At 39.0% G+C, this 27,346-nt stretch overlaps 2 protein-coding genes across 2 annotated transcripts; one reads left to right on the forward strand and one right to left on the reverse strand.

Moving 5' to 3' along the window:
* Positions 1-71: 71 nt before the first annotated feature.
* On the reverse strand, positions 72-6,739 carry guca1a (guanylate cyclase activator 1A). Its single transcript, XM_058773711.1, has 6 exons — positions 6,605-6,739; positions 5,696-5,870; positions 2,541-3,058; positions 595-744; positions 420-513; positions 72-328 (listed from the first exon to the last, which is right to left on the reverse strand). Exons 3-6 carry the CDS (start codon positions 2,736-2,738, stop codon positions 201-203), a joined length of 570 nt encoding a protein of 189 aa, XP_058629694.1. The 5' UTR covers positions 2,739-3,058; positions 5,696-5,870; positions 6,605-6,739; the 3' UTR covers positions 72-200.
* On the forward strand, positions 3,157-26,534 carry golgb1 (golgin B1). Its single transcript, XM_058773705.1, is given in 21 exon segments — positions 3,157-5,494; positions 6,631-6,718; positions 7,618-7,791; positions 7,894-8,016; positions 8,224-8,379; positions 8,546-8,665; positions 10,075-10,188; positions 10,503-12,087; positions 12,241-12,314; positions 13,015-13,084; positions 13,432-18,499; positions 18,610-19,033; positions 19,146-19,379; positions 20,530-21,357; positions 22,581-22,616; positions 22,619-22,764; positions 22,978-23,131; positions 24,371-24,456; positions 24,766-24,837; positions 25,093-25,183; positions 25,325-26,534. Coding segments are annotated over 20 exon segments (9,774 nt in total). The 5' UTR covers positions 3,157-5,494; positions 6,631-6,637; the 3' UTR covers positions 25,463-26,534.
* Positions 26,535-27,346: the final 812 nt, after the last annotated feature.

Below are 27,346 nucleotides of genomic sequence, written 5' to 3' on the forward strand. Positions count from 1 at the left end.
AGGCTGTTTTTGGGAAACAGTCAGTTTATTAGATGTGGGACGTCCCACACCAATTTCATTTCTTGGCCCCTTTAGCTCTGTTTGAAGTGACTGTTTGTGCTTTAAAGTGCTTTCAGAATTAGATCGCTGAGTGTTGCTCTTGTTTTCAAGAGACTCTAAGGGAGATCCTCATGTGGCATATATATATATGAGCGTGTCTCTTAGACGCTGTGTCTCCGGTTATGGATCATGGCCACAATGTGCGAAAGGTCTAAACTCTTCATCATCACCTCCATAAATTCTTCATCACTACGTGCCCCTGCTACAAACTCCTCCAGTGACAGCTCCCCTGTTGAATGGAGAACAGTTAGCGGTTACGGACAAGCATACTCTTTTAAAGATTAGAATCTTATTCCAATTCCAATTGTTATTGCGCTCACCATCTCCATTGATGTCGATCCTATCAAACACTCGGTTTGTGAACTCCTCAGCACTCAATTCCTGCGACTCACTTCCATTGATGGCACGGATGGCCTAATGTAAAAGAAAACATTGTTATTACCATTTATTTTCATAGCCATCTAGTGCAGTTTGTTCCAGCGTTTTCTTTCCTACCTTTATGATATTGAGGAGCTCGTGTCTGTCTATGCAGCCGTTGCCATCAACGTCATAAAGTCTGAAATACCAGCGCAGTTTGTGCTCCATCTTGCCTCTCATTACAAGACTGAGAGCAGCCACATACTCCATGAAGTCTATATAACCGTCCTGCAAAAGAAACAAATGCATTTCAGAAACAATTCATTTTAAACACTTGATATGTACCGTTTTATGTCTGATCTATTGTGGCTATTATAAACTTTTATTTAAAGATTATGTGATGAGGAAATGATTAAAATACATCTGAAACCAAGTCTGATGAAAGACAAGTGACCTTTGAGATCTGTCTACCAATCAGCATCCACATCTGGAACTGTGCGTTTTATGTTCAATAAGTTGTCAAATGTTTTATATTAAGTATGTGTTCCCACATTAGTCTGTAATGAATCCTAAAGCAGCTGGATGTTATTGTTCTCTTATTTAGATGATGGAGGATCACGATCGGGATGATGAGGGTGCCCTCTGGAGGATTACTGCCAATTCCAAGGTCTGCGTCTGAGACACAGACACCAGCCGATTGTCACAGACATAATCCTCAGGTCAACACACTTTCCTCCAAATGTCACCTCTCTTTTGCGACACAGATTCCAGCTGTCTAGGGCAGTGTCAGGGAGAAGGTCATGGGCAATGCTGAGGTGTGTTAATGTAGAGATATGTGGATATTCTATATTGCATTGTTGCATTGAGTAATTGATCAGACATGCTTTTACTGGTATTAGTAGTGGGTGAACATTAGTAAAGATTTATCTGATTTCCAAGAAAAAACAAACAAAAAACTTTAATATTTCTATAATGCAGGCCTCAATAATATGGGGGCAAATGTGTGCCACTTACAAATTATTAAATGTGTAATCATGGATAGAAATAAATTCAAAATGTAAAAAAACGAATGGAAAATTATTTATTATTTTTGTGCCGAAAATCCCACTGAGACCCAATTATGAAAGCATGTTTTGGCTTGGAGTAATAAAACAGTTGTTACTGCACGTGAATGGGATTGGTTTCTATAATACAATCTCAAACCTGTTCAACAATCTGCAAATCTTAATCTCATAGATAAGCTCATTATTCATTGTATTAACACGAGTCACTGTAAATAAAAGCTGACATGAAGTGCCAAATATAGCGCTATAAATATAGAGCCAGACAACACAGTAAGTATGATCTAATAAATGATGGACTCACGTGTGCTGACCTGTGTACAGTGATCTGCAAATATGGGGTTATATACATACTGCTATTCAAAAGTTTGTGATCTGTAAGATTTTTTTTTTTAAGTATCTTAATATTCGCCAAGATTGCATTTATTTGATCAAGATGTAATAATCAGTAATATTGTGAAATACAATTGAAATAATGTGAATTACAATTTTAAATGATTGTTTTCTATATTAAGTATATTTTACAGTTCAAAAAGTTGAAAACCTTTTTTTTTTTTTTTTTGATGAATAGAAACAGCAGCATTTATTTGAAATAGAAATCTTTTGTAACATTGTGAATGTCTTTTTGAGCAGTTAATGCATCTTTGCTGGGTAAAAGTATTAATTTCTTTTGAAAAAAGAAAAAACAGTATATAGCTATTGAATAATAGCTGAATAATATTGGTAAATTTTTTGACCAATATATTGATGCCACTGCTATTGAAAGAAATTAGAATGATTTCTTCTAAAAAAAACAAAAAGATGAGATTCAGCATAAATCAGCCTGATATCAAATTAGCAAACAAAGTTTCAAGTCTGATGTAACCGAATGCAAGGAATCTGCATATTATAAGCAGTGTTTTAATAAAAACTGAAACTTCAAATACTCCAGCTATGCTGAAACTGTCTTTGAAAGCCGAACGTTTTAGAGGCATCCTTAGCCACTGTTATTATCCACTCAGAATGAACTTGTCTTTCACTCACCTTGTTCATGTCAAAAGTGCGGAACATCTGCTCGATGTAGGCATTGGCCTCTGGATCCAGACCTCTGAGCCCGAAGAACTGCTTGAACTCATGCAGCGTGAGTTGACCAGATGGACACTCAGTCATGAACTTCTTATACCACAGATGCATTTCAACAGCCTGCAGGTCGTCCACGGTGCAGCCCGTTGAATTCCCCATCGTTGAACTGAGAACTGGTTGTTTTGGCGAGCAAGACTGGAGCTAATCTGTCAGGAAGCCCAACTGGTCTGCTGTGCAGGCGAGCTTTCGCTTCTCACAGACACACGATACTGGGACCTAAGAGAGAGGTGGGGACCCTCGGGTGGCTTTTGTACTGGCCTGGGATCAGACACGCCCCACCAACTTTATCTTATTGAAATTAACTGCGACTAATCCAGCACACTGCGTATGTAAGGCTTAAGGATGACCATGGCTGGGATGGCCATTGGTAATTGCATGTGAGATTGGGGACATGCTGACAAACATTCCCATGTGACGGCCTGCAAACAGATGCAACGGCATCAGCATTTCTCATATGCAAGTTGTTTTCAAATTTATTTTCAAACTGTTAGTTGATAAGTATTCACATGTTAGTAGCCATGTCACAACTTTGAGTCATCATCTTATGCCAAGGTTACAAACTTCAGCAGATATATTTCTTTCATACATTTTTATACAAGCCTTTACAATAATTACGTATCGATATTCACAATCTTGCTAATGATTCCAAATAATGCAGTTAAGAACATTCTTCACATGAAAAAAACAGTTTTCAGTTTGTTACCATTTGATTGTCAAATTACACACATCACATCCATATTACATGATTTATATGAGATAATAATAGTTGATACCATTCAAAAGCTAACATATCATAGACAGTATAACATGAACGAAATACGTCCTTTTTAGAGTTCACAAGAAATTAAGCCTATAACAACATTCAGAGATCCAAAATGCTGTCTATTTCTTTTTTCTCTTAGGCTTAAACTAAGTAAATCTTGCTAGATCTGTTCCATCTTCTCTGGAAAGTTTCTAAAAATGCATTTTGTTGATCATGACAGTACTTTGTTCTCAGAACACAATGTTTTAAGATACAGATTAGGAGAGGTATTAAGATTAGTATTGATATCAAACATGTAAAAACTTACAGAGAGTTTCATTACAGAGACATTTCAACACTTTAACAGTAAATATGATGTTTTGGATAAGTAATAATATAGACAATATTCAAAGCTTGCTTCCGACTATGGGGTACTGGCACACACAGTCACAATCTGCCCATAGGAAAACTTCAATGGACCCTTTTCACAGTCTGTGATGATAAATCAGCATTATTTATTTGGCATTGAATGATTTAATCAAAAATAAATAAATCAAAAATAGCTCTGAGAGTGTTGTTAATAAAAAATAAATAAATAAAATCATGCAAACCCTGTTGTGAATTGGAGCAAATGGGAATGCAGAAATCAAATCAAGTTTACTAAACTCAGAGCAAATATCATTAACAACTATATATATATATATATATATATATATACACACACACATATATAGACTCAGACTCAACTTTATATATATGATAACATGATTATTACTTGAAATGAATAAACATTACCTGAAATGATAAAAGCTATAAAACTGAAAATATAAAAGTAAAATAATAAAGGAAAATTAAACTAATGGTTCTCAGTGATGCTAAAAAAGCACTGTTCACTTCTGAGAAACCCAGAAATGTGAAAGAGGTCCAATAGATCATATGTTGGAGCTGAATTGGTTCACGTTACCACACGATTAGTATTTCCCCTGCAACTATACAAATTCCCTCTTGTTTCAGGATTTATTTTACTATGATTATTTACGGCTATTCTTTTACCCAACATACTGTACATTTGCTCCAACCACAGACATTAAATAAAATAAATTAGGTAAAATATACATATGTGCTAACGGTAGTGATTTGGCTCTTCTCCTTGACTGCTAAACTACATTCAGTGGATATGAAATGATTTTAAAAAATAAATAAATTGCTAAGGTAAAAACAACACTATTTAGGATTAACTGAGGCAAAACCAGTTACTATGAACTTAACCAACTTTTCTACTGGTTTAGACCTGAAAAACAGGTGTTGAGTTCAGTCTTCAGTCTGTCAGGTGTGGTTATAACATCTTCCTTAACCTCTAGACCTCAGTGCTTCAATGATCCCATTTAGAAATAAACAAAAACTCAAGACGGCAACATACAGCTCGAGTAGTACAGAAACACTACAAAATGCTGCATGTCTTGGAGTCTATAAATCCATTTAAGGATTTAAATCCAGGAACATTTCCTTTGAGTTCATAATAACTTCATGTCCTTCATCAGTCTGACTCTGTTTCGCTGCTGGAGAGCATCTCTATGGATGTCCCACTGTGTCTTCTGGTCCACCAATGTAGACTCCTACGAAGGGATTCAAATACCGCTACCGTGTATCTGGCAAACACTGACATCCACTTGATCACTTCGGCAAAACAGTTCACCGAGCGAGATACAAAGCTTACAAACACTGTGATGTAGTGTGCCAGAAGAACAAGACTGCGTCCTAACTGTTTTCCATAATTAATAATCATGTTAAGCTTTAAATCATGTCGTCCCATTCTGTTTTGAACCATGATGTAACTCCAAACCGAAAATAATTGTTGTAACTTGTTACTATTATCTCTTGCAAACAACCATGCCTACTTTATTTTGAATCTACGTTTTATTTTTGTGGACGGTCCCTTGGTGTACAGTCATGCGGCTCACAGAGTCACTGGTAGTTTTCACACGTTCCCTTGCGCGGTCCAATCACAGCGCTGCGTTTCTGTTTCCGGGATGTTTGGTGATGTGGCTCTAAAATCCTGGAGACGAAATTGATCAAATAAACCACGCAGCTCTTCCCTGCGCCGATTACTCAGGTCAGTTTCATGCTTTAATAACATTAACAAGATGTCTCTAAATGTATCCAGCTGCTGACAAACACAAGTACATTTATAAATATCGTTAGAGTTGTTTACGAGTCATCAGCACGAGCCCAGTTACAGCTTGCGCTCATTACTGCCGCTCATTGGGCTTTAAAAAGGCCATTTCATAACAAATATAAAAAATACAAGTCATACCTTTGTGTGTCTCGATCATGTGTTGTTATACCAGTCGATTTTAAAACACAAGGAAGAAGAGTCGCTCAATAATCTTTGCTGTTGTGTAGACAAAATGAAAGCGACGCAGCCGCAGTCGTCGGTTTCTATGTTTCGGCGTTGTTCGGTTCTGTTCGTTTTTCTCCGCTTTATGGCTCTGTCAAAGGTTGTTATTTATTTTCAGGAAATATAGAGAGGTATTGTTACTGTTATACAGGCGTTCACGACTCCTGTAGTTGTTGTCAGTACAGGGGACACACATTGCGTAACAGATTTAAGATCATCAAGTGTTCTACTTATGCTTTATGTATTTTGAGTTATGCATGTGATGTGCTTACAGTCTTTGTCCAGTCATAATCTGTGAGAATTACAACAAGTATATAGACTAACCAAACTGTAAGATCTTGTCCTTTATGCAATATATGCATTTGATTTATTAATGTGTTGTAATGCAATATAGGGGCACGATGCAGAACATAACTGTTATTTTTATATAAACTGAATGCCAAACTGTAAATTAATAGTGAGTGTCATTTAATTTAGAGAGGCCGTATGATATTTAAAGGTGCTTTGATATGAAATGTGAAAAAGTCCCAAGGTTGTATAACATTGTATTACTAGTTGTTGGTCAAATGGGCTTTTTAGCTTGTGTGGTCAAGTTCTGCCCTCATGAAACACTAAATCTGTTGTAATGTATTGGTTAAATTTTAAACTATAGATGTTGTTGTGCATAAGTGTGAGATGTGTGCCAGATGGGCAGTCTATATCTGTTATTATTGCAGTCTTTATCTGACGTCATATGATTCTGGTTTATCTTTACTTGTGTCCTAAATGTGTCAGTAATGTACACAATACATAGGTTGATACAAAATACTCAAACTGTGCACTAACATTTTATTGCATATCTTCACATGCAGGTCAGCCATGTTTAGCCGGCTGTCCCAAGGGGTGTCCTCTGTCCTCCAGGAGCTCTCGGGCGAGGAACGCTCCGATGGAGACTTCCAGGTGAGTAGACAAAATCTGAACAATCCTTGAACTCATATTTTGGGTCAATACCAAGAAACTTTTTGGAATACACAAGGACGTTGCAATTACCCGAATAATTATAGTAACTGTTTACAAGAGCTGAAAGATCAGACAATAGCCCACATTTCCACGTTTAAGTACTCATTTACAGATTTATGAGTTAGTTTACAAGCCTTTTACCATCTTGACTTGCACACCAAAGACACTAACTATAGCAATAAATATATAGACGTTCTAAATTGAAAAGAATAGCAGAGTCTATAAAACAGCTATAAAAATAACAGCACAGACAAAAGATATCATTGGAATCACTTTCAGAATGTTTTTTTTTTTTTTTTTTTTCCAGCTGATGAAAGGTAAAAAAACAATCAAAATCCATTTGACTTTAAAGAGCTTGAGCATTTAAAATAGCAGACGACAAAACTGCAACGAATGCTTAGAATAAACAAACTATTATTGTGTGCTGGTTTGGATGCTAATATGGTTATCGTGTGAATGGGCCTTAAGAAAAAGACAAGCATAAGCAAACAAACAAACAAGAACATACGTTGTTATAAAGAAACCAACCAGATTTTTTGAAAAAAGTAAGCATGCAGCTCCATCCCTAAATCTAAACATCACTGTGGCCTAAGCAGATCGTATGAATGAGTTTGTATGAATACAAATGAATTAGCCATCAATTCGCCAAAATGTAAAATAGTTATGAATTGGCATGAATTGATTGTGTTAAATGAAAAACATACATGTATGAATTGTTCACAATAAGATCTATAACATGCATTTGGAAAATAGGGTGAATTTAATACTTGCATGCGGTTGGGAGGGAGTGATTAACCATCTACAAAGCCCTCTATAATTTTTGAATGTTGTCTTTGTAGCAGGATGGTCCAGTACCTCAGCCCCAGCCTGATGCTGAAGCATCCCTGGAGAGTTCGGGGACCTCAGAAGAAGTCCTGGAGAGGCTGGCCCAGACCGAACAGCTGGTGGTTCAGCTGAAAGAGCTGATTCGAGAGAAGGACAGCCAGCTCGCCAGCACTGAAAAACAGCATAAGGTGTGGGCTTGCATAACGAGAAAAGAACAAACAAGTGAACCATGAATGTTAGCAGGTCTGAAGCTTGATTTTGCATTTGTGACAGTGTTTGTTCTCATACAGGAAGAGAAAGAACAGGCAGAAGTCAAGTTTACAAAGCTTAAACTGCAGGCCAAAGCCAAGATGGCTGCCTTAAACAAACAGCTCAATGAGCTGAAAGGACAAGAAGCATTGAACAGCAGTCAGGTAAAGTGATAAGCTGACGTATTCGTGTTATTTTAAGCATGAAGGGGTCTTTGATAGCTTAATATAATGATTATTAGTGGTGTATTCTATTGTTCATCTTACGCTTCCCTAAGAAGACGAAGAATAAATGTGGGCGATTGCCAAATTCATACAAATTTTCAGTACGGCAGTATGATAATGAACAGTTTTTTTTTTTTTTTTTTTTAGAATTCAGAGAGCTCCTTCCAAATGGCTCCAGGAGTGGAGGAGGAACTCCAGCAGCTGAAAGAAAAGCTCAGCCAGGCAGAGTCCGCTAACAAGAGCCTCCAACATCAGCTCTGGGAGGCCGAACAGCGTGTGAGAGAGGAAGGTCATGCAGAGCAGGTGTGTTCACAAGTCATAAGATCTTATTTTGTTTGAATCTTTAAATGTGTCATATGATGGTCAGTCCTTTTGCAGGTACCGTTTTATTTCTGTAATAATTAAACTAATCTCAGACGTTCGCTCCTAAAGTCAATATCCACCGTTTTATTTTTCAAATGCCATCCAGGTGCGAATTCTGCAGGCTGTGGTGAAGGAAAAAGATGTGCGATTTCAAGAACAAATCCTCAAACATGAGCAGGAACTCCTTAATTTCACGCAGGTCTCAAATGACCCTGACTTACAGCAGGTGTGTTTGCGTTTCTTATGTTTGAATTTTTTTATGTTCCACAAAGAGAGCCCACTTTGATATTTTGGTAACACTTTAGATTAGGTAATATATATATTCACTAATAACTAAGAGTTTTCCCTCAATGAACTCCTACTTACTTATTGACAGTAAGTAAGGTAGTTGTTTAGGTGTTGGGTAGGGTCTAGAATATTGTTGTGCAGAGTAAGGCATTACTATGTGCTTTATGAGTACTGAAAATGCTAGTAATATGTATTGTAATAAACAACTATTTAATAGTGAATAGTGTTCCCTAATCTAAAATGGCTAAATATAATTGAGCTCTGTCCCACATTTTGCATTAAAGTCTTGTACTGCATAATTTCCCCCAATTGAAAAAATAAAAAAATTCTTAGACACTTTGTATAGGCTGATGGTAAGACAAGTGAAGATTCTCATCCGTTCTGTTTTTTTCGCCGATTATAGGGTTGACTGCATTTGTCAAGCTCATGTATTCAATCCTGTTACCAAGTTACTGTAAAAAAAATAACTGGATGATTATAAACAAAAAAGGTTTATCAGTAACTAAATAAAGCAACATTAGGTAGCTTAATTTAGGTTAAATTTAAAACCCTGTTACCCAATATATTTATAATTTATTAATGTATTTTAATGTTATGATGAATTTATTGCTTAATATTACAAAATTGTTTAATTTATTTATTTATTTATTTATTTTTATTTTTTTACTTTTTTTGTTACTATGTATGCTTTATTTTCTTCTAAAATAAGCATGTTTATCAGGCTCCTATGTGTAGGTTCAGTAATTTCATTTTAATGGCAATGAATAAGTTATTTTCATTGCCATTAAAGTGAAGTAACTGAACATAAACATAGGAGCCTGAGAAAAATGCTCATTTTAGAAGAAAATTTCAGATGGCACTTAAAGGCTTTTGCATCTGAACTCTTCATATATACACACACACACACACATATATACATACATATAAATTATGCATCAGTAAAGATGTAAGATGGGAAAGAGCAGCAATGCCAGAATAACGTTGTCTTCTTGATGTTTCCATATTTGTTGGCTTTTTGTTTTGGGATACCCTGAGGTGTTGTAGCCATATTTGTGTGTTATTATAAAGCATGAAATCATAGCTCATCATGTTACCATGGCAATTTTGATCTAAGCTGTCTTGCATGGTGCATGCATTTCCACATTCTGTGAGCAGCATCCAACTCATCTTATGTTTTTGTTCATGTTGTTGGAAAGGAATTAAGAAAGAAAGGGCGGATTAACACGGTGTCTACACCGGGCATGACAAAAAAAAAAAAAAAAAAAAAATCAAACCCTGCAGCTTTTTTAGGAAGTCTTTCAATTCATGTGGTTCTATTTTGCTTTAATCCTACTTATTGTTTTGCAGGCTCTTCGTGCATCCCAGCAGCGCATAGAGGAGTTGGAGGAGTCCTTGCGCTCTCGTTCAGAAGTCCTAGAAATGTTGCAGCAGGAACTCAACAGTGCAGACCAACAGAAACAGGTCAGTACAACACGTATAGTTTACACTGTGTCCTGGTAATTTTTTGAAAGCAAAATATGTTAGAAATCATCACAGTCAATCAAGAGATTTCTTTTCCTTAAACCGTACAGCTTTGTGGTGATTTTCAGCTGGTGAGATTTCACTGAGGATAGGGATGCCCAGCAGTGTGATTAAAAATAGAATCCAAGTAACCAACAGAATATCTTGTTGCATGTTGTGGTTACAGCTGGTTGGACTGAAATCTTTTTTTTTTAGGATTATAGACCCTTTAGCAAGAGGAATGAATAAACATGATGAATGTTTCATCTGTGCAGATTCTGACTGCTCAGTTCAGGCAGATGGAATTGGAGTTGGCAGAAGCCCGGCGACTGAGAGAAGAGGAGAGGCAGCAGTGGGAAATGCGTGCTGAGGAAGAACTCCAGGCTCTTAGAGCCAGACTAGAGGCTTCAACGAGTGAGAGAGAACAGACCGTCAATTCTTTCAACACCGAATTACTGAAAAAGACCACAGAGATGGATGAAATGAGAGCAAAACTTGAATCTGCTGAAAGAGAGAAAGAAGAAACGCAGGAGAAATTGAAAGATAAAGAAAATGCCTTTGAGGCTGAGCTGGCCAAAATGAAAGTATGTCTAGAAGCCAGATTGGAGACATCAGAGAGTGAGAGAGAGCAGACCATCAGTACACTCAACATCAACGTCACACAACTTAATGCTGAATTGCTGAAAAAGACCACAGAGTTGGATGAGATGAGAGCAAAACTTGAATCTGGGGAAAGAGAGAAGGAAGAAATGCTGGAGAGAATGAAAGAGAGAGAGACTAGCTTTGAGGCAGAGCTGACCAACATGAAAGTATCTCTAGAAACTAGCTTGGAAACATTAGAAAATGAAAGAGACCAGAGCATCAGTGCTCTCAATGCTGAGTTACTGAAAAAGACAGCAGAGGTGGATGAAATCAGAGAAAATCTTGAATCTGGGCAAAGAGAGAAGGAAGAAATGCTGGAGAAAATAAAAGAGAAAGAGAGGACCTTTGAAGCAGAGCTGACCAACATGAAAGTATCTCTAGAAACTAGATTAGAAACTTCAGAAAATGAAAGAGACCAGAACATCAGTTCTCTCAATTCCGAGTTACTGAAAAAGACCACTGAGTTGGATGAAATGAGAGCAAAACTTGAATCTGAAGAAAGAGAGAAGAACGAAATGCTCGAGAAATTTAAAGAGAGAGAGACTAGCTTCGAGGCAGAGCTGACCAACATGAAAGCATCTCTAGAAGCCAGATCGGAAACCACAGAAAGTGAAAAAGAGCAGACCATCAGTGCTCTCAATGCTGAGTTACTGAAAAAGACCACAGAGTTGGATGAATTGAGAGAACAACTTTCAGCTGAGGAGAGAGAAAGTCTGGAGACGTTACAAGAGAGACAAGTAAGGTTTGAGACCGAGCTGACAAACTTGCAAGCCTGTCTGGAAGTCGCTGAGAACCAGAAAGAAGAAATGGCAAAGAAGCTAGAGGTGGAGGTGGCAAGCCACATGGAAGAGCTTCATCATCTTCAGGAGAAGCTCAAGGAAGTGGAGAGAGCAAGGGAAGAAGAATCTGAGAGTGAAAGAGATCGCTTAGTAGAGATGAAAAACGAGCTTGAGTCCTTAAGAGAGACGTTAGATGCCAATAAAGAGGAACAGAAAGCAGGACTGCAAGCCAAGGATGCATTAGAGAAACTTTGGAGAGGGATTCATAATTTGACAACTGCTGTGGAGGCAGAGGTGGAAATGTCCATTCCTACTGACCCTGCACAGTTCTTAGAGCTGTTACCTGCTCTAGAAGCTCGGCTGAGCAACCTTACAGACGAACAGCAAGAGAGTCAAACATGCATGACCAACATCACACTCACTCTACAATCTCTGCAAGGTAAACAGCCCAGGAGAACAAAGTTCAAAGCAGCTTTTGTGGTTTCAGTAAACTGTCCTTGGAAGCATTTTATCAAACAATGCCACAACATAGGGCAAATTTTTTGTACTGTGATCAAAAAGTAATTATGTCTTAATGCACCTGATGCTCTAGGTCAACTGGATAAGAGCACAGCTGAGAGAGAGGAAGCAGTTGCTAGGATACAGGAACTGGAGCAACACCTTCAGGTAGGTGGACTGCAAAAATATGTTGGAGTTTTAAACATTGCTTTGTAAAATACAACAGATGACACTGATAAATATTTATTCTTTTATTTGTTTTTAAGTACAGTAGAACTTTTGAGTGTTTTGAATGCAATTAATAAGAGCTAAGGAAATATTGCTTTCGCTCATGCTTAGGTGTTAGGTTTTCAAAAAAAGGTACTCGGGGTTCTTGGAATTAAATCTGTCCTGCATTATATATGCTATGGACATGAATGATACTTAAAGTTGTTTGGATTGTGGTACAGAGCTCTGCTGTGACTTTTCATGATCAGATAATATTTGCACCTAATGACAAAGACAAAAAAAGTTATTAATGCAATGGAGTTGATGCACAGAATACGATGTACTTGTTGAGGGCAGTGCGTCTGGTATATAGCATAAGCTGTGTCTGGTGCGACAGACGCAAGGTGACATAAATGCCTAGACGGTTTGTCTCACAACTTATCAGGTCAGAGATATCATAATCCTCTTCACTTTCATAATTTGTTTTTTCTATTACTGGCCCCCACATATAAGGGCACAATTATTAAATATTAATAAAGGTATGGTTTGTAATAGCATTGAAATACCTGCAGTTATGGTGGCAATTCAATAGACCAATGCACTCTTAATAAGCATGCATTAGTGTAAGCAGACTGTTGTAACTGGGGCCTGTCTTTCCTAGGTTACTGGTGAGTCATTACATGATCATGTGACTGACCTGTCTGTGAGGGATTTGGACAGGACACACCAGGGTGAGTCTAATGTTTGCCCTTGTGTAGCTGAATGTGATTTGAACTGCAGTGTTGCTTTCAGTCACAGCAGTCCCATGTTCTTCCATAATAGCCTTGCTCTCTTGTGGAGAATATGCCCTTTACCATTGTGGTTTGTAATGTTAAGATATTAGTTAGAACAACCAGAAAGACCGGTTCCCCCATTCAAAACACAAAACAAAAACAGGAAGTTAAGAATTGTTGGAACAATGTTTTGTTTTTTTGTTTTTACATGATGCATGATTTTGCATGTTTAATTTTTAGTTATTTGATGATTTTCACATGGTTATCTCATGATTTTTCTTTCTTCTCACAAATGCTACCCTCAGATAACAGTGAAGATGGACATAGTTCAGAAAACAAATTTCAGACAGATCAGATACTGTTTCTGGAGCAGCAGCTTGCAGACAGAGAAAGGGAACTCTTTGCTCTCAAAGAAAAACTGTCACTCACTACAAGCAAAACTATTCCAGAGGAGGAAGGTGCCGACAGCCCAAGCAGAGGGGACATCGCTGGGTTGCACGACAACCCTACAGCTCTATCTGAGGTTCTTGAGGGCACACAAGAGGAAGAGACAACACTTGTGGCAGTTGACACATCTGTTCTGTCTGTCTCTGCTGGCAATGAGAGTAGCCCTGAGCTTATAGCACCCCAGCCTGAGTCCCCTGGAGAATCAAAGGGTACCTCCTCGGATGAGATGGTGACAAGCAGTGACTCAGAGGTGGCTCATAGTAGCTGGACTCTTCTGGAGGCAGTCAACCAAGATGGGAATCAAGAGTGGGCACCCCAAATTCAGGACTTTGCCTCATTACGCTTATCCACGCAATCTTGGGAAGAGACCTGCGAAGAGCACGTTGCAACAACTAGCTGCATAGTTGATATTGAATCACCATCTTTAGTTATCCATGAAACTGTGCAGGTACGCCTTGGCCAACAGGAGGGAAGTCTGCTAAATACAGATTTTAGCACTGGTCAGGCTTTTGCACAGCTCTTAGCAGAAGAGATTCAGAAAAGATATAGTGAACTTCTGGGAGAGCTTCAGCAGTTGAAAGACACAGCTTTACAATCACAGGAGAGAGTCATCCAGCTGGAGGAAGCAATGAAGTCACTCACAGATTCCAAAAGTGAGGTTCAGTCCAAGGCAAATATATACGAGAATGAGCTGATTGAAGTTAAGGCATTGTTTGAGCAAGAAAAAATAGATAGGCAAAATGTTGCTGAGCAGTTTGAAAACTTGCAGGAAGAGGTTTTCTCTAAAGATGATAAGATGAAAGCCTTACAGGCGAGCCTTGATGAAGTCCATCAAAGACTTGTTGAACAAGAAGGACAAGCTAGAATGCTTACTGCTCAACTGGAGGACAGAGAGCTCACTTCCTCCAAACTGGAACAGAAGCTTGTGGACATGGAGGGCAGATTAGTGCAGATTTCTCAGGAGGCTGATATGGCAAAAGCTGCTCTCATTGACAGGACTACTGAGCTGGAAGATCTACAAAAGTGTCTTTCACAGAAAGACCAGGAGATGATGGAACTCAGTGAAAGCATGACTGCCAAACTACTCCAGGCTGGAGAGGAAAAGTTTGCAGCATCCAGTGAAGTCAAAAAGCTACAGGAGCAAATACATGAACTCGAGAGTGTCAGGGGTGACCAGCAGAAAATCATAGAGGATAAAACAGCAGAATGTGAGGAGCTTGTTGCTTTACGCAAGGAGAAAGATGACTTGAATACTCAAATGGCTGCCATGAAGAAAGATGGAGAACTGGTCAAGAGAAAGCTGCAGGCAGCTCTGATACAGCGGAAAGAATTGATTAAAAAAGTTGCAGACTTTGAGAAGGAGGCTGAGAGCAGGGAAGAAAAGGAAAGAGATGGTAGTGAGGAAATGACTCTTCAGTTCAAAAATGAGATTAAGGAAAAAGAGAAAGAAATACAGAGACTTGATGCTTTGTTGCAAGAGACCAGAGATGACTTAAATATAAAAGAGGAGACCTTAACAAGTCTGAAACAAAAAATCAGTAACCAAGATCAAGCATTGATTGAGTCACGTGCAGAAATAGAACATTTGACTGAGCGGTATGTACAACTAAATGAACAACAAATGTCACAAATGACTGAGGACAAAAATAGGCTTCTTTCACAGATAGCATCCATGGAATCTGACACTGAAATATTGCATAAAAAGCTTCAGGAAGCTACTGATGCTCATGAGGACGCTGTTATGAAAGCTCAAGAGAAAGATCGCCATCATCTTGAGCAGATGAAACAACAGAAAGAGGAGTACTTTTTTGAACGCCTCCAAACTGAAGAGAGAGAAAAATCTGGGTTGTTGAATCGTATTGTGGAGCTTGAGGGTCTGCTAGAATCAAAAAATCATACAGATAAAGTGGTGAGTGTGAATGTGGAGAAGAATGTTGGGTCTGCTACAAAAAATCTAGAGAAACCAGAGACAAATGATTGGGTTCAGGAGGACTGGGTGGATTTTACTTCAGCTGAGACTGAGACACAACAACAGAAACCTGGTGAGCAATCTCAACAGCCCATGGTAAAAGATCATGAGGACATTATAAATGCTCTCCAGGAGGAATTAAGAGTTGAGCAGGCTGCTCGTGCGGAATTAGAGGTGCGCTTACAAGAGAGCCAATCCTCTCAATCAGTCACTGATAGCAAATTCAAAGAGCTTTGCAAAGAACTTGAAGCCTTGAGAGAAAAGGAGAGGCAGATTGATGCTCTCACTGAGGAAATGGAGGTTCTTAGGGAGAAACGTCAGAGAGCCGAAGCTAATGCAGAGAAGCTGAAAGCGGAGGTGGATGAGGCTTGGGAAGCAGCTAAAAGAAGCATGTCAGATGCTGAGTCCCCGATCAAAGCACTTCAGTCAGAAGTGGAAGAATTTAAACAATTTCTTAAAAACAAGAATGATGAGATTGTTGATTTAAGCCAACAGCTTAGTGAACAAAGTTCCCTTTTACTTAAGATGCAGGAAACGGTACTGGAGAAAGATCAGCAGATTGCTTCCCTACAAGAAGGGCTTAAAGCTGAGCAAGATAAGGTTAAAAAACTGGAAGCAGAAATGCCACAACGTGAGGAAGAAGAGAAGGATAATAGTGCCAAACTCCAACAGCTTCAACGCAAACTGCAGGCTGCTCTTGTATCACGTAAGGAGGTGCTCAAAGATAAACAGGTGCTAAAGGAGGAACAGGCTGCTGCTGAGAAGATCAAATTAGAGCTGCAACAGAAACTGGAGTTAATAGAGGTGGAGCTGAACAAGTCAAGAGAAGAGAGGGAGAAGTTAATTGAAGAGGTGGATCGAACTTTGTTGGAAAACCAGAGTCTGCATGCCTCATGTGAGAGCCTCAAACTTGCCATGGAGAGTGTTTTGAATGAGAAGGATGCATGTAAACATCAGGCTGAGAGTGCCAAAGAGGAATCCGAACAAGTGTGCAGACAGCTGGAAGAAAAGGTGCAAAGCATGAAAGAAGAGTATGAATCCCTCCTCAAGTCATATGAAAATGTAAGTGATGAGGCTGAACGAGTGAGACGAGTGCTTGAAGCTGCTCGGCAAGAGAGGCAGGAGTCAGCAGCCAAGGCACGAGCTCATGAGGCAGCCAGACAAGAGGCTGAGAGGTTAGCTGGTGAAGCTATGAAGGAGGTGGATGTTGTGAAAGACAAAATGAGAAAGTTTGCCAAGGTTAAGCATCAGAAGATTATGGATCTAGAGGAGGAGAATGAAAGGCTAAGAGAGCAGGAAGAAAAGAAATTGACCAAACATACAGATACTGAGCTGAAACGAGAGCTTGAGAGAGTCAAACAAGAGCTCGAGACCTTGAAAACAAATTATAATATAGTTATGGATGAAAAGAACTCTCTGGAGCATGAAGCTGAGGAGTTGAGACAGCGTTTGGCTGAGGACATTGACAAAAGGGGCAGTGAGAACCTGGACACATGCTCCGTGGAAACCATTAAGGAGGTTAAAATTGCCACACAGCAGAAAAGTCCTGATTTAATTGAAATTCAAGAGTACCAGCGTGATGGTGTTCCCCCAGAGGCCAATCCTAAGGAATCCATTGGTACTGCTCTTGAACAAGAAGTGCAAGCAAATGTTGAGATGACTGCTCAAACAGAGGAGAGGCTCAAGGAACTGGAAACCTCTCTCAAAACAGCGGAGAATAAGATAAGGGAACTTGAAGCTGCTCTTGAAGATCACATGGAATCCAGAAACAAGCAAGAGCCAGCGCTGAATGCAGAGCTTGCTTCCCTCAAGCAGCAACTTCAGGAGTCTTCAGAAAAAGAGGGGCTCCAGAAGGAAGAGCTCTCTAAGAAAGAGACCCAACTGCAAGAACTTCGCACCAGCCTAGAGGCTGAAAGGGATGACCTGGAGGAGCGGTTAATGAACCAGCTGGCTCAGCTCAATGGCAGCATTGCAGGCTACCAGCAAGAGGCATCTGACAGTCGTGATCGCCTCACAGACATGCAGAGGGAATTGGAGAAACTGGAGAGAGAGCGGGCTGAGCTGGAGGCTGAGGTGGCAAGTGAAAGGGACCGGGCAGCCAGGATGGAAGAGGACATGAGGCAGGCACAACGAGAAAGGGCAGAGGCTGAGGCTGAGACAGGCAAACAAAGAGAGCTGGAGCAGAAGTTGAAGTCAGCACAGAGGTTTAAAGAAGGTAGTCAAAACAGGACACGTCAACTTGAGGAACTTCTGAGGGAGAAGCAAATGGAAGTTCGTCAGCTACAGAAAGACTGCATTGAGTACCAGGAAAGAATAAGTGAACTGGGTAAAGATGTTAAGTCATTGAATTTGGGGAGAGATGAGGTGAGTGCAGAACTTGAGGCAGCACGCTTGGAGATTGCAAAGATTATGCAAGATAGAACAGGTATTGCATCTGAACTTTCAACATGCAAAGGGAAACTGGACATGGCGCTGGAAGAAGCAAAGCAGGCCCAAGCAGACAAACTATCTGCTGAACAAATGGTACAGCGCAAAGAGGCCGAGTTGAAGGCAGATGCGGAGCGTACTCTGGATGAAGTCAGGTATCGCCTTGGAGCTGAGCTTAAACAGATGGAATTAAGACTAGAGAAGTCTTACCGGGAGCGGGAGAGGGAGGAAGAGGCAACTCTTGAGGCAAGGAGTATTGCTGAGGCTGCAGACAGGCATGCCCAGAAAATGCAGGCGCGTCTGGATGAAGCACTGGCTCGGTTAGCAGCCTTTTCGCGCTCCATGTCATCCCTGCAGGATGACCGTGATCGAGTGCTGGATGAGGCCAAGCAATGGGAGAGTCGTTTTCATAGCGAGCTACAGGAAAAGGAGGCTGATGTTCAGGAGGCTGAGACCCGTGCTAAAGAACTTGCTGAGCAACTCCAGAGGGAGACCACCCAAAAAGAGGAGCTGCAGAGTTTATTGGAAAGGTTTGTTTTCTCTTTGTATTTTAAAAAAAACGTTTTATTAATTTCAGGAAATTTTACTTTAACTTTAAAGTAAATTTTAAATAATGAATTTCTGTCTTCAATGTCTGCAGAATGCAAAAAGCGGAAGAGAACCTACATCTAGAACTATCTGAGGCAGAAAAGAAATATAATGAAAGCCTTGCAGCTCTTGAGAAAGAAAGAGGGGATCTGCAGAAGAACCTTGCTCTGGTAGAGACCAACCTGACTCAAACTCGTTCCCAGCTGACTACCCTGGAGACAGAGGCAGAGGGACTACGGCACCGGACCAAAGCTTTAGAAGAAGCAGTAGACAAGCTTCAGAGTGATGCTAATGAGGCACGTGTAGTGATCAAAGAAAGGGAGACAGAAGAAAGGAGACTATGCTTGAGGCTGGAGCAACTGGAAACAGACCTGGCATCTTCAAAGAACCTTACTGACAATCTTCAGGCAGCATTGGATGAGAAGGAGAAGAGGGAGATGGAGCTCCTTGGTGAGAAGGAGCAAGCTGTGACACAGGTACTTAATATACTGAAAATAAAGTTTCTGAAGCAAATGCATGCATATTCATTAATCTCATTGTAGGGAATTTAATACCATAAAACGATATATACTCTTTCTCTTCTTTTAGGCTGTAGAGGAGGCTAGGAAGGATGCAGATGGAAGGGCTGAGATGGCAGAGAAAGAGCTGGAGAAGAAGAGAGAGGAGTTGCGTAGTTTAGAAGAAAGGCTTCGTAAGGCTGAGGAGGACACCTTCCAGAGCAGAGCTCAACTTGAGTCCTTTACCAAGGCTATGGGCTCCCTGCAGGATGACAGAGACAGAGTGCTCAGCCAATACAAGCAGCTAGAGGAAAGACATCTCCAGGTAATGTTGCTCTAAATGGATTAGGGATGTAACGATTACCGGTTTGACGATAAATCATGATAAAATTCCCCACGGTTAGTATTACCATTTCATATTCGAATTATCATTAAAACCGTATTCGATTACCGCAATTTGAACAACTCCCGATAAATAAATACTGTGCAGCATAAAGCACAGTTTTCAGTAACAGTCTCACGTGTGCACAGCGTGCAGAGTAGTTTCGTATTGAGTGAAAACAGGGCGGAAAAAAGAGTGCTAAGGGAATTATAAATTAATATATGAATTAATTAATTACGTGAATTTACCTCTGAAGGTTCTGACTGTCTTCTGAAAGGAATGGATGGCATTTTGTTTTCATCTTCGTTCCATGTAATACCTAAAGGAAGTTTTCTTAATCGCAATACTGCTTTGTCCACGGAGTTTACGGGAAACAGCTGTATTCAGCTTTTCCATAAGCGCCACCTGCTGTCAGAGAGTGGATTTACAGAGACTTGTATTTACATTCAGCCTGTGTGCAGTTTCTGTCTGGCCAAAAATGGACCCAATTTGAATGCTCTGCTGTAAATTTTGACCGGTTGATGAAAAACAAACTTATGTGGATTCTACACATTTAAACAATTCAGATAAGTTATCTAGAATTATTTATGGAGCAGATAAAATACATATCATTTATTAATCAACTATCATTTTGACTTAACCCTTTTCTTTATTTAAAGGCTGAAATGTGAGGTTTACCTTTTATATAAAACTTTTTCAAAGATTTATTTGAACATTTACATTATTTATTTGAACATGCTATTAAACTTTTGTCAGTCAAGTTGTCATTTAAAATCCGAACATCATTGGGGATGTTATTGTTTTAGTGATTATGCAAACAAAAAGTCATTTTTTTTGTTGTTTGTTGATTTTTAAACTTGAAGTGATTTATGTGTCTGTACTTTTAGAACATCTCCAGCACATTTTAACAATACCGTGATAATACTGATAACCGTTATAATTTTGGTCACTATAATTGTGATAAGGAATTTTCATACCGTTACATCCCTAGAATAGAGTATATTTTGAAAATATTTACTAATTTGCATTAAGTAATTTGCATGAAGTAACTTTTTAAATAAAGTAACTCGTGCTTGGTCTCATGTTCTCTCAGGTTATGATGGAGAAGGACAGTCTGATCCAAGAGGCTGCAGGTGAAAACAACGGTTTAAAGGAGGAGATTCGAGCCTTGTTGTCACAGCGGGATGACCTCAATGCTGAGAATGCCAAACTGGCTGCCCAACTTCATGGCTACAGAAATGACCTGAACCAAGTTCTTGCTATGAAGGACTCTCAGCACAAGCAGATTCTTGCTACCCAAGTAGAGCGCATCAGTTTCCTGGAGAGAGAGAAAGAAGATCTTGAGAGCCAAATTCAGGCTCTTGTAAAAGATGTTGCACAAGGAAAGGCACCTCCATTGGAGCAGGAGATCTTGAGCCAAGCCAGTGAAGGGATTGTTAGAGTCGATAAGCAAGATGCACCAGGGGCCGAGGTAGAGAAGCTGAGGGAACAGCTCCAAGCTGCTAGAAAGCGCATCGCCACCTTGGAGGAAACCTTGGAATTGGAGAAGGAGACCCAGGCAGTCCACAGTAAAGAGTTGAAGGAGCTGCGCTGGGAAGGTGGTGTTCTGCGCACTGAAACTGAAACAGCCGAGGAAAGGGTTGCAGAGCTGGCACGGGACCTGTTGATGATGGAGCAGCAGCTTCTGGAGGAGAGGGAAGCAGCCTCTCAGCTTCGAGCTCAGAATCAGTCTTTTGGTCAAGCCATGGCCTCTCTGCAGGATGCAAGAGATCAGGCTGTCAATGAGGCCAAGGAGCTGCGTCTCCGTTTAGATGAGATAAACCGGATGGGTCACCCAGCTTCTCCTCCAAGTGGCTCCAAAGGAGAAGTGTGGAGTCTAAAAAATGCCCTGTCAGCACTGCAAAATGACAGAGAAAGAATGGTACATTATTAATTACTTGATCATTTATTGGAAACCTAAGTGGTCACATTTTACTTTAAGGTCAAATTCTCGCTATTAACCATTAACTATTTTTTTCAGTAACGAGTAATCAAACGAATTACTGTTTCCCCCGTTGTACATTTAAACGATATTCTTTGTTGTATTTTCCTGTCAAAATAACGGAGTTCCTTTGGAATTCTTCAGCTTTTAAGAACTGCCGGTTTCTCTGGTAGTGGGCGGAACTTATGCGCAAACGACAATCTCATTGGCTGGCGCTCACCTATTATCCTCCCTGTTTTGTTTTCAGCAAATCAATTAGAGCAAACCCCAGACAACGTGATCAATATTGATGAACCCAGCAGCTCATTAATCCTTAATACGTTTTATATTGTTACTAGTAGTATAATTCGTATCAGTTTTGTTATCTTATCAGTATCATTTTTAGTTTTTCCCCCTTTTTTATAGAAACACTAAATGACAAACAATATCTTAAGCACCACCACCAGTCCTAAGTTCTGTCAACATGACAAATATGCATTCATACATGGCTGTTCTAATTACTAAAGTTCTATCATCATATAATGCTAAATTATCATAATATCATATTACAATGCTTGACTGACTGATGCTAAGTGTCAGATATTTAAAAAAAAAAAAAACTGTGCCATTTTATATATACTGTATATAATATAAAATACTATATCAGATCATTAATATTAGTCTGGTGAGTAAACTAAAAAATGTACTAGCCAATGGCAATTCTATTGCCAAGGTGTCCATAGAGGGTGATAATATTTACAATAATATATTGAATTTGATAGGTGTCTCTCACATTGTCCCACAGAAACATTAAAATAGTGTAGATTAGTGTACAATGTTTTATAATAATAATTTATTATATTAGCGTCCATTTCATTTATTTAACATATTTAATATTGTGGGCATCCAAGTTATTTGATATATTTGAACTTATGAAGTAATGCAATAGTTACTTTCCCTGGTAATTAGTTACTTTTATAATGATGTAACTCAGTTACTATTTGTGAGAAGTAACTAGTAACTATAACTAATTACTTTTTTAAAGTAACGTGCACAACACTGCTAATAAATAAGTAGTTAATAGTGAGAATTAGTCCCTTATACTAAAGTGTTACCACCTATGTCTTAGCTTTTGCATCCTTCCTTCTTCTAATAACATTTGCAAACTGTTAATTGCACCTCAGTTGGAACAGCTGCACTTGCAGCGGTCTGAATTGGATCGACTTGGATCGGTGAACTATCCAGGCTCACTCAGGCTCTGGAGGATGAGAGAAGAAGGGCAGGGGAGCAAGAGGAAAAGATCATGGCAGAGATGAGGGATAGAGATGCACAGATGGACAGATATAAGCAAGAACTGGAAATGCTCAGGTGAGACTTAACTCATGACTTTATTGCCCTCTGCCATTTTGATGTCTGCTCCCTTTTGTAGCTTATTCTGTTCAGTTATATTGGTGTGGTAAAATAACTGTTCAGACAGCCTCAAAGAAGTTAGCCGAAAATGTTAGTAGACTTAGGGACCATAGTTCCTAACTTGACCAAAAGTGAAAAAAACAGTTTCTTACAAATGTTTTCCATGTATAGACTTGAGAGGATGGACTGGCAGGGTCAGGCCGAGCTCTTGAAGCAGCAGACCCTGACCACCCTCTCAGAAAGGGACCAACAGGTTCGCCAACTTACTACCATGCTGGAGGAAGCACGGTCATCAAAATTACGGCTTGAGCACACACAAAGACAGGTAAAAAGCTCTAGTCTCATTTTCAAATATGAGACATTGAAAGCAACCTAGGAATCTTGTTTTCCGTTAATCGATCTGCCTTGTTTTGTGCTATTCTAGTTATTCTAGTTTTATTCTTTTCACTGTACTCCTGTTGATTAAATACGCTTTGTATGTCTGTTGAACACCACTGTATGTTTAACCCTCTGGCCCTCTTCGTTTAGGAGTCACACTTGCCTCCTTCGCGGTCAAAAGTGACCGAAGCCTTGAAATGTAACTTTTTTTTTTTTTTTGTTCAGGAAAATCAATGTAATATATTTTTGTTCAATAATATTTTTATTGCCATCTGGAGGCATTAAAAAATAAAAACTTGTGTAATGATTTGTAACCTCTTGTATTAGCACCCTATATAGATATATACAGAGGCTTTTGGATTCCTGTTGTTTTTTAGACATAATTTCTTAATTTTGTTAGGTTTTGCTATTAGATATATATCTAGACATTCTAAAAGACTACTTTTTGTCACGGTTTAGATATTTTCGGTTAGATAAGTATCAGGTTTTACGTTATGATTACAGTCAAACATTAAAATCTTGTTAGAAAGGGAACACATAGAAAGCATTTTTGTTACTCAGTATTTGATAATTAACAACAAAACAACAAAAGGAATAGAGAGTGATAATTCAAAACACTTTATACAAACATTTTGTAATTAATTGATATTTTATTCAATGTAATTCAATTAATGTTAACACATTTTCAAAATTTGCTCTGTTGCAGTCTTACCAGTTCATTTCTGTGTATATGTGTGTGCGTGTGTGGGTGTCTATTTTGCACTCCTGATATTCTAGAGAGTCACCCCTTGATTGCTGCACACTTTTTTTTCTGACCAGTGGTTGATTTGTAATTTGTACCACCAAAAGATTCCCTGAGTTTTCACATTTTTTCGTATTTCCCATTCATTTCCTATGTCGGTCATTTTTGACCGCAAAGAAGTCAAGTATGACTATTTTTTTTTTTTTTTTTTTGGACTCTTTAACATATCCGATTCATGTTCATGATTTTTTTTGTGTTCATATTGCTAATGTGACAAAAGTCACCAAGTGTCATCTCATTCCGATGAAGCTAAGATTTTAAAAATGTCAAAATATAAAATTTTTGAAGAGGGCCAGAGGATTAAGTATAAATCTGAGAAGTCCTTGATCTGTTTCATTGTCTTTAGTGTATGAGGCATTCAATACTAATTTCTTTGTCCGTTAGGGAAGCCTTGCAGTAGACGCTGCCCCTGGTGGCCCTCTAGAGCACAATGAGGGCTATAAAGCTGAGTGCATTGAACTCCAGAGAAGGTACTGCTGCCAAGTTTAGTCTTATCATTAATTATACAGATCCACAGTTGCATGCTGTCAATCTCTTTAGCACCTGTGCCACAAACTGCGTTGATTACAGTTGTAGATAATACTCCAGCTAATAGCTAACATGCCACTAATACTGTATTTGAAAGGAATTAAGCATGTGATGTGTACGTGTTCGAATGCAGGAATAAAACTGATTTTCTTCTCTGTTTGGTCTTTTTTCCTTTTTTAATCAATGGCTATTGTGATGTATAATACCTATGCTGTACAGTAACTCTTCAACTCTGTGTGTGTTTCTGTCAGGCTGGATGAGGAGTCAGAACAGAGACTCAGAGTAGAGGAGCAGCTCATCGCTGCACAGGATCGCCTCAAACGGTTCGACCCTAATCTCAGATTAAGATTAACTCGCTGCCCCTGGCTCTGGGTGTTATTGCTGCAGACTGCTTTAGTGTGAAATATCGCATACGAGACACAAAATATCAAACCAAATCATATGGAGCTACTTTCCTCTGAGCTACTTAAATTTTGGGGCCACTGCAATTTTTATTCACATATTTCATGCCTCACTCTTCACATCCATAAAATATTGATTTAAGACTAAATATTACAATTTCAATTCATCTTTTTCAGCTATGCACAGGGAGAGTGGCAGACAGCATCTGAAGCCATGATATCAGAGACGGCTGTACTTATTGAGCCTCCAGAGGGCGTGGTCACACGGGTAAACGCAACCCCTCAATGCCGTTTCACAGTGTTTGATTTTAACATGCATAAACATGCTATTACAAATCAAATATCTGATTTACTGATTTATTAAAGCCAGAGTTTTTAAATATAATCATGTATATCTTTTTTACCTTAGACTCGTAGCGGTGGACCTGGGCTACTGCGGATGCTGCGAGTTGCCTTCTGCTCTCGTCAGCGAACCCCTCTGTTGGTGTCACTCTACCTGCTGACTGTTCACGTGCTGTTGCTGCTATGCATGGGAGGATATCTGTGAGAGAGATTCATCACGCTTTACTGAGAGAGAGAGACAGTTACATGCTCATTCACTTGTATGAAACAAATGGACACATTATTTAACACAGGGTTAATTAATTTCTATGAATAAGTTTCCTTGCTTAATTACCAAAGTTACATCTGATCTGTTTGTGATGATTATTATTTTTTTGTTATCAGAGCGTTCTGACAAAAAATAATTTCCACCCAGTTTTAATGGGGCTTGTCCAGACTAGTAACACTAGAGCACTACCCGCACTTCCTCAAGAACATTATTTTACCCTTTAAGAAAGCCCTAATTAATGAAGGAATTTTTAAGCGTCTGGAAATGCGTCAGCATCTGTCTAACAGGGTCTTTCACATTGTCTGTCAAATGCATTAAGGTAGACAACTTACTTTGACCACATTCCAGCTTCCTGTAATTAGTTTTCTTTCCTGATATCTCTTTGTTTCTGCAAAGTCATGACATTCAGATGTAATGTAACAGCGAAGCGGATACTGGATGCGTCTGCATGGCAAGAAGTCAAAAGTCTTCTAGAAGTGTCCTAGTGTGCTGACTGTTTCCTTTCATGGCGGACTAGATTGCTAGCATGGTGCAATACTGTCATTTATATTTGTTAATTTTAATTTTCGGTTTGTTTTGTTGGTGTTTATTTTCTATAACACACTACACATCATGTTCTTTACATCTGGACTACTATTGCTTTTATTCACATTTAAAGGCGTAAATGAAATGCCTTGAATTTCTTTAGATGCTTTGATTCTGTTTCAGGTATAAAAAGCTTCATCAAATCATTCATGTTCTGCTTATTTCCAGTTTTCTGAGCCAGAACTGGACGTCCTATTCTCACTTAACTACTGTCACTCAGATCTGTTTGGGCTGTATAGGGATGGTTTAGATTGTGGTTAAAATGTTGTCTCTATTTACGGTGAGATTTTAAGAACAGCCCAGTGAGTGTTTTATCTGTAAAGTCTGTATAAATGATCCTTTCTCTCCCTCCTGCTACCCTGTTGTAGGGGCTATTTTTTGGAAATAAAGTCTATTTATGGGAAGACATACACATCTGGTGTGTGACTGCATGATACAATGAGTTTTTGGACATGGTGGTGCCATTGCTGCAGATTTACAGTAAAGCCATGAGATTAAAAAAGTTGATAATTAAAACACTTAGATGTTTTGTGTGTTAAGAATAACTTATCATGGCATTCAGATTTCTGATTACACTGCTGAATGCTTCACTCATCCTACACCGTTAATGCTGCAGATATACAGTGGTAGCCAAAATTATTAGAACACTAGTATTTTCAGCAGCTAAAAAATGGTTTTAAGTCAGTTATTTCTATATTTTGCTGTAGTGTGTTGGTAGGAAATATCAGTTTACATTTCCAGACATTAATTTAGCCATTAATTGTAATAATCCAGTGAGATTTTGCACAAGGAGTCTGATAACAGCCAGCGCTCCACACAGAGATCTGATCTCCTCATGAAGAAAACAGAACAAACCGAGACAGACTAAATCCAGAAGAACTGTGGCAACGTCTCCAAGATGCTTCAAGAAACCTAAATGCAAAGCTACAGCACTGTTAAAAGTTTTAGGCACTTGTCTAAAAATGCTGTAAAATGAGGATTCGGTCAAAAATAATGTCATAAATAGATTTTCCTTATCAATTAACTTCTATTAACTAAATTAAATCAACATTTAGTGTGACCATCCTTTGCATTCAAAGCAGCTTTTGCACTCGGTGCACTTGCACATAGTTTTTCAGGTAGCTTCCCTGCTGAAAAAAACAATAGAACCCTGCCCAAAACACAATAGAAGATGTATTGGTTTTAATGGAAACTATAATGTTGTCTACTGGTATGTGATGGATTCTATTGGTGGGA

The sequence above is a fragment of the Onychostoma macrolepis genome, chromosome 04, assembly GCF_012432095.1.
Source record: "Onychostoma macrolepis isolate SWU-2019 chromosome 04, ASM1243209v1, whole genome shotgun sequence".
NCBI classification, from domain to species: domain Eukaryota; kingdom Metazoa; phylum Chordata; class Actinopteri; order Cypriniformes; family Cyprinidae; genus Onychostoma; species Onychostoma macrolepis.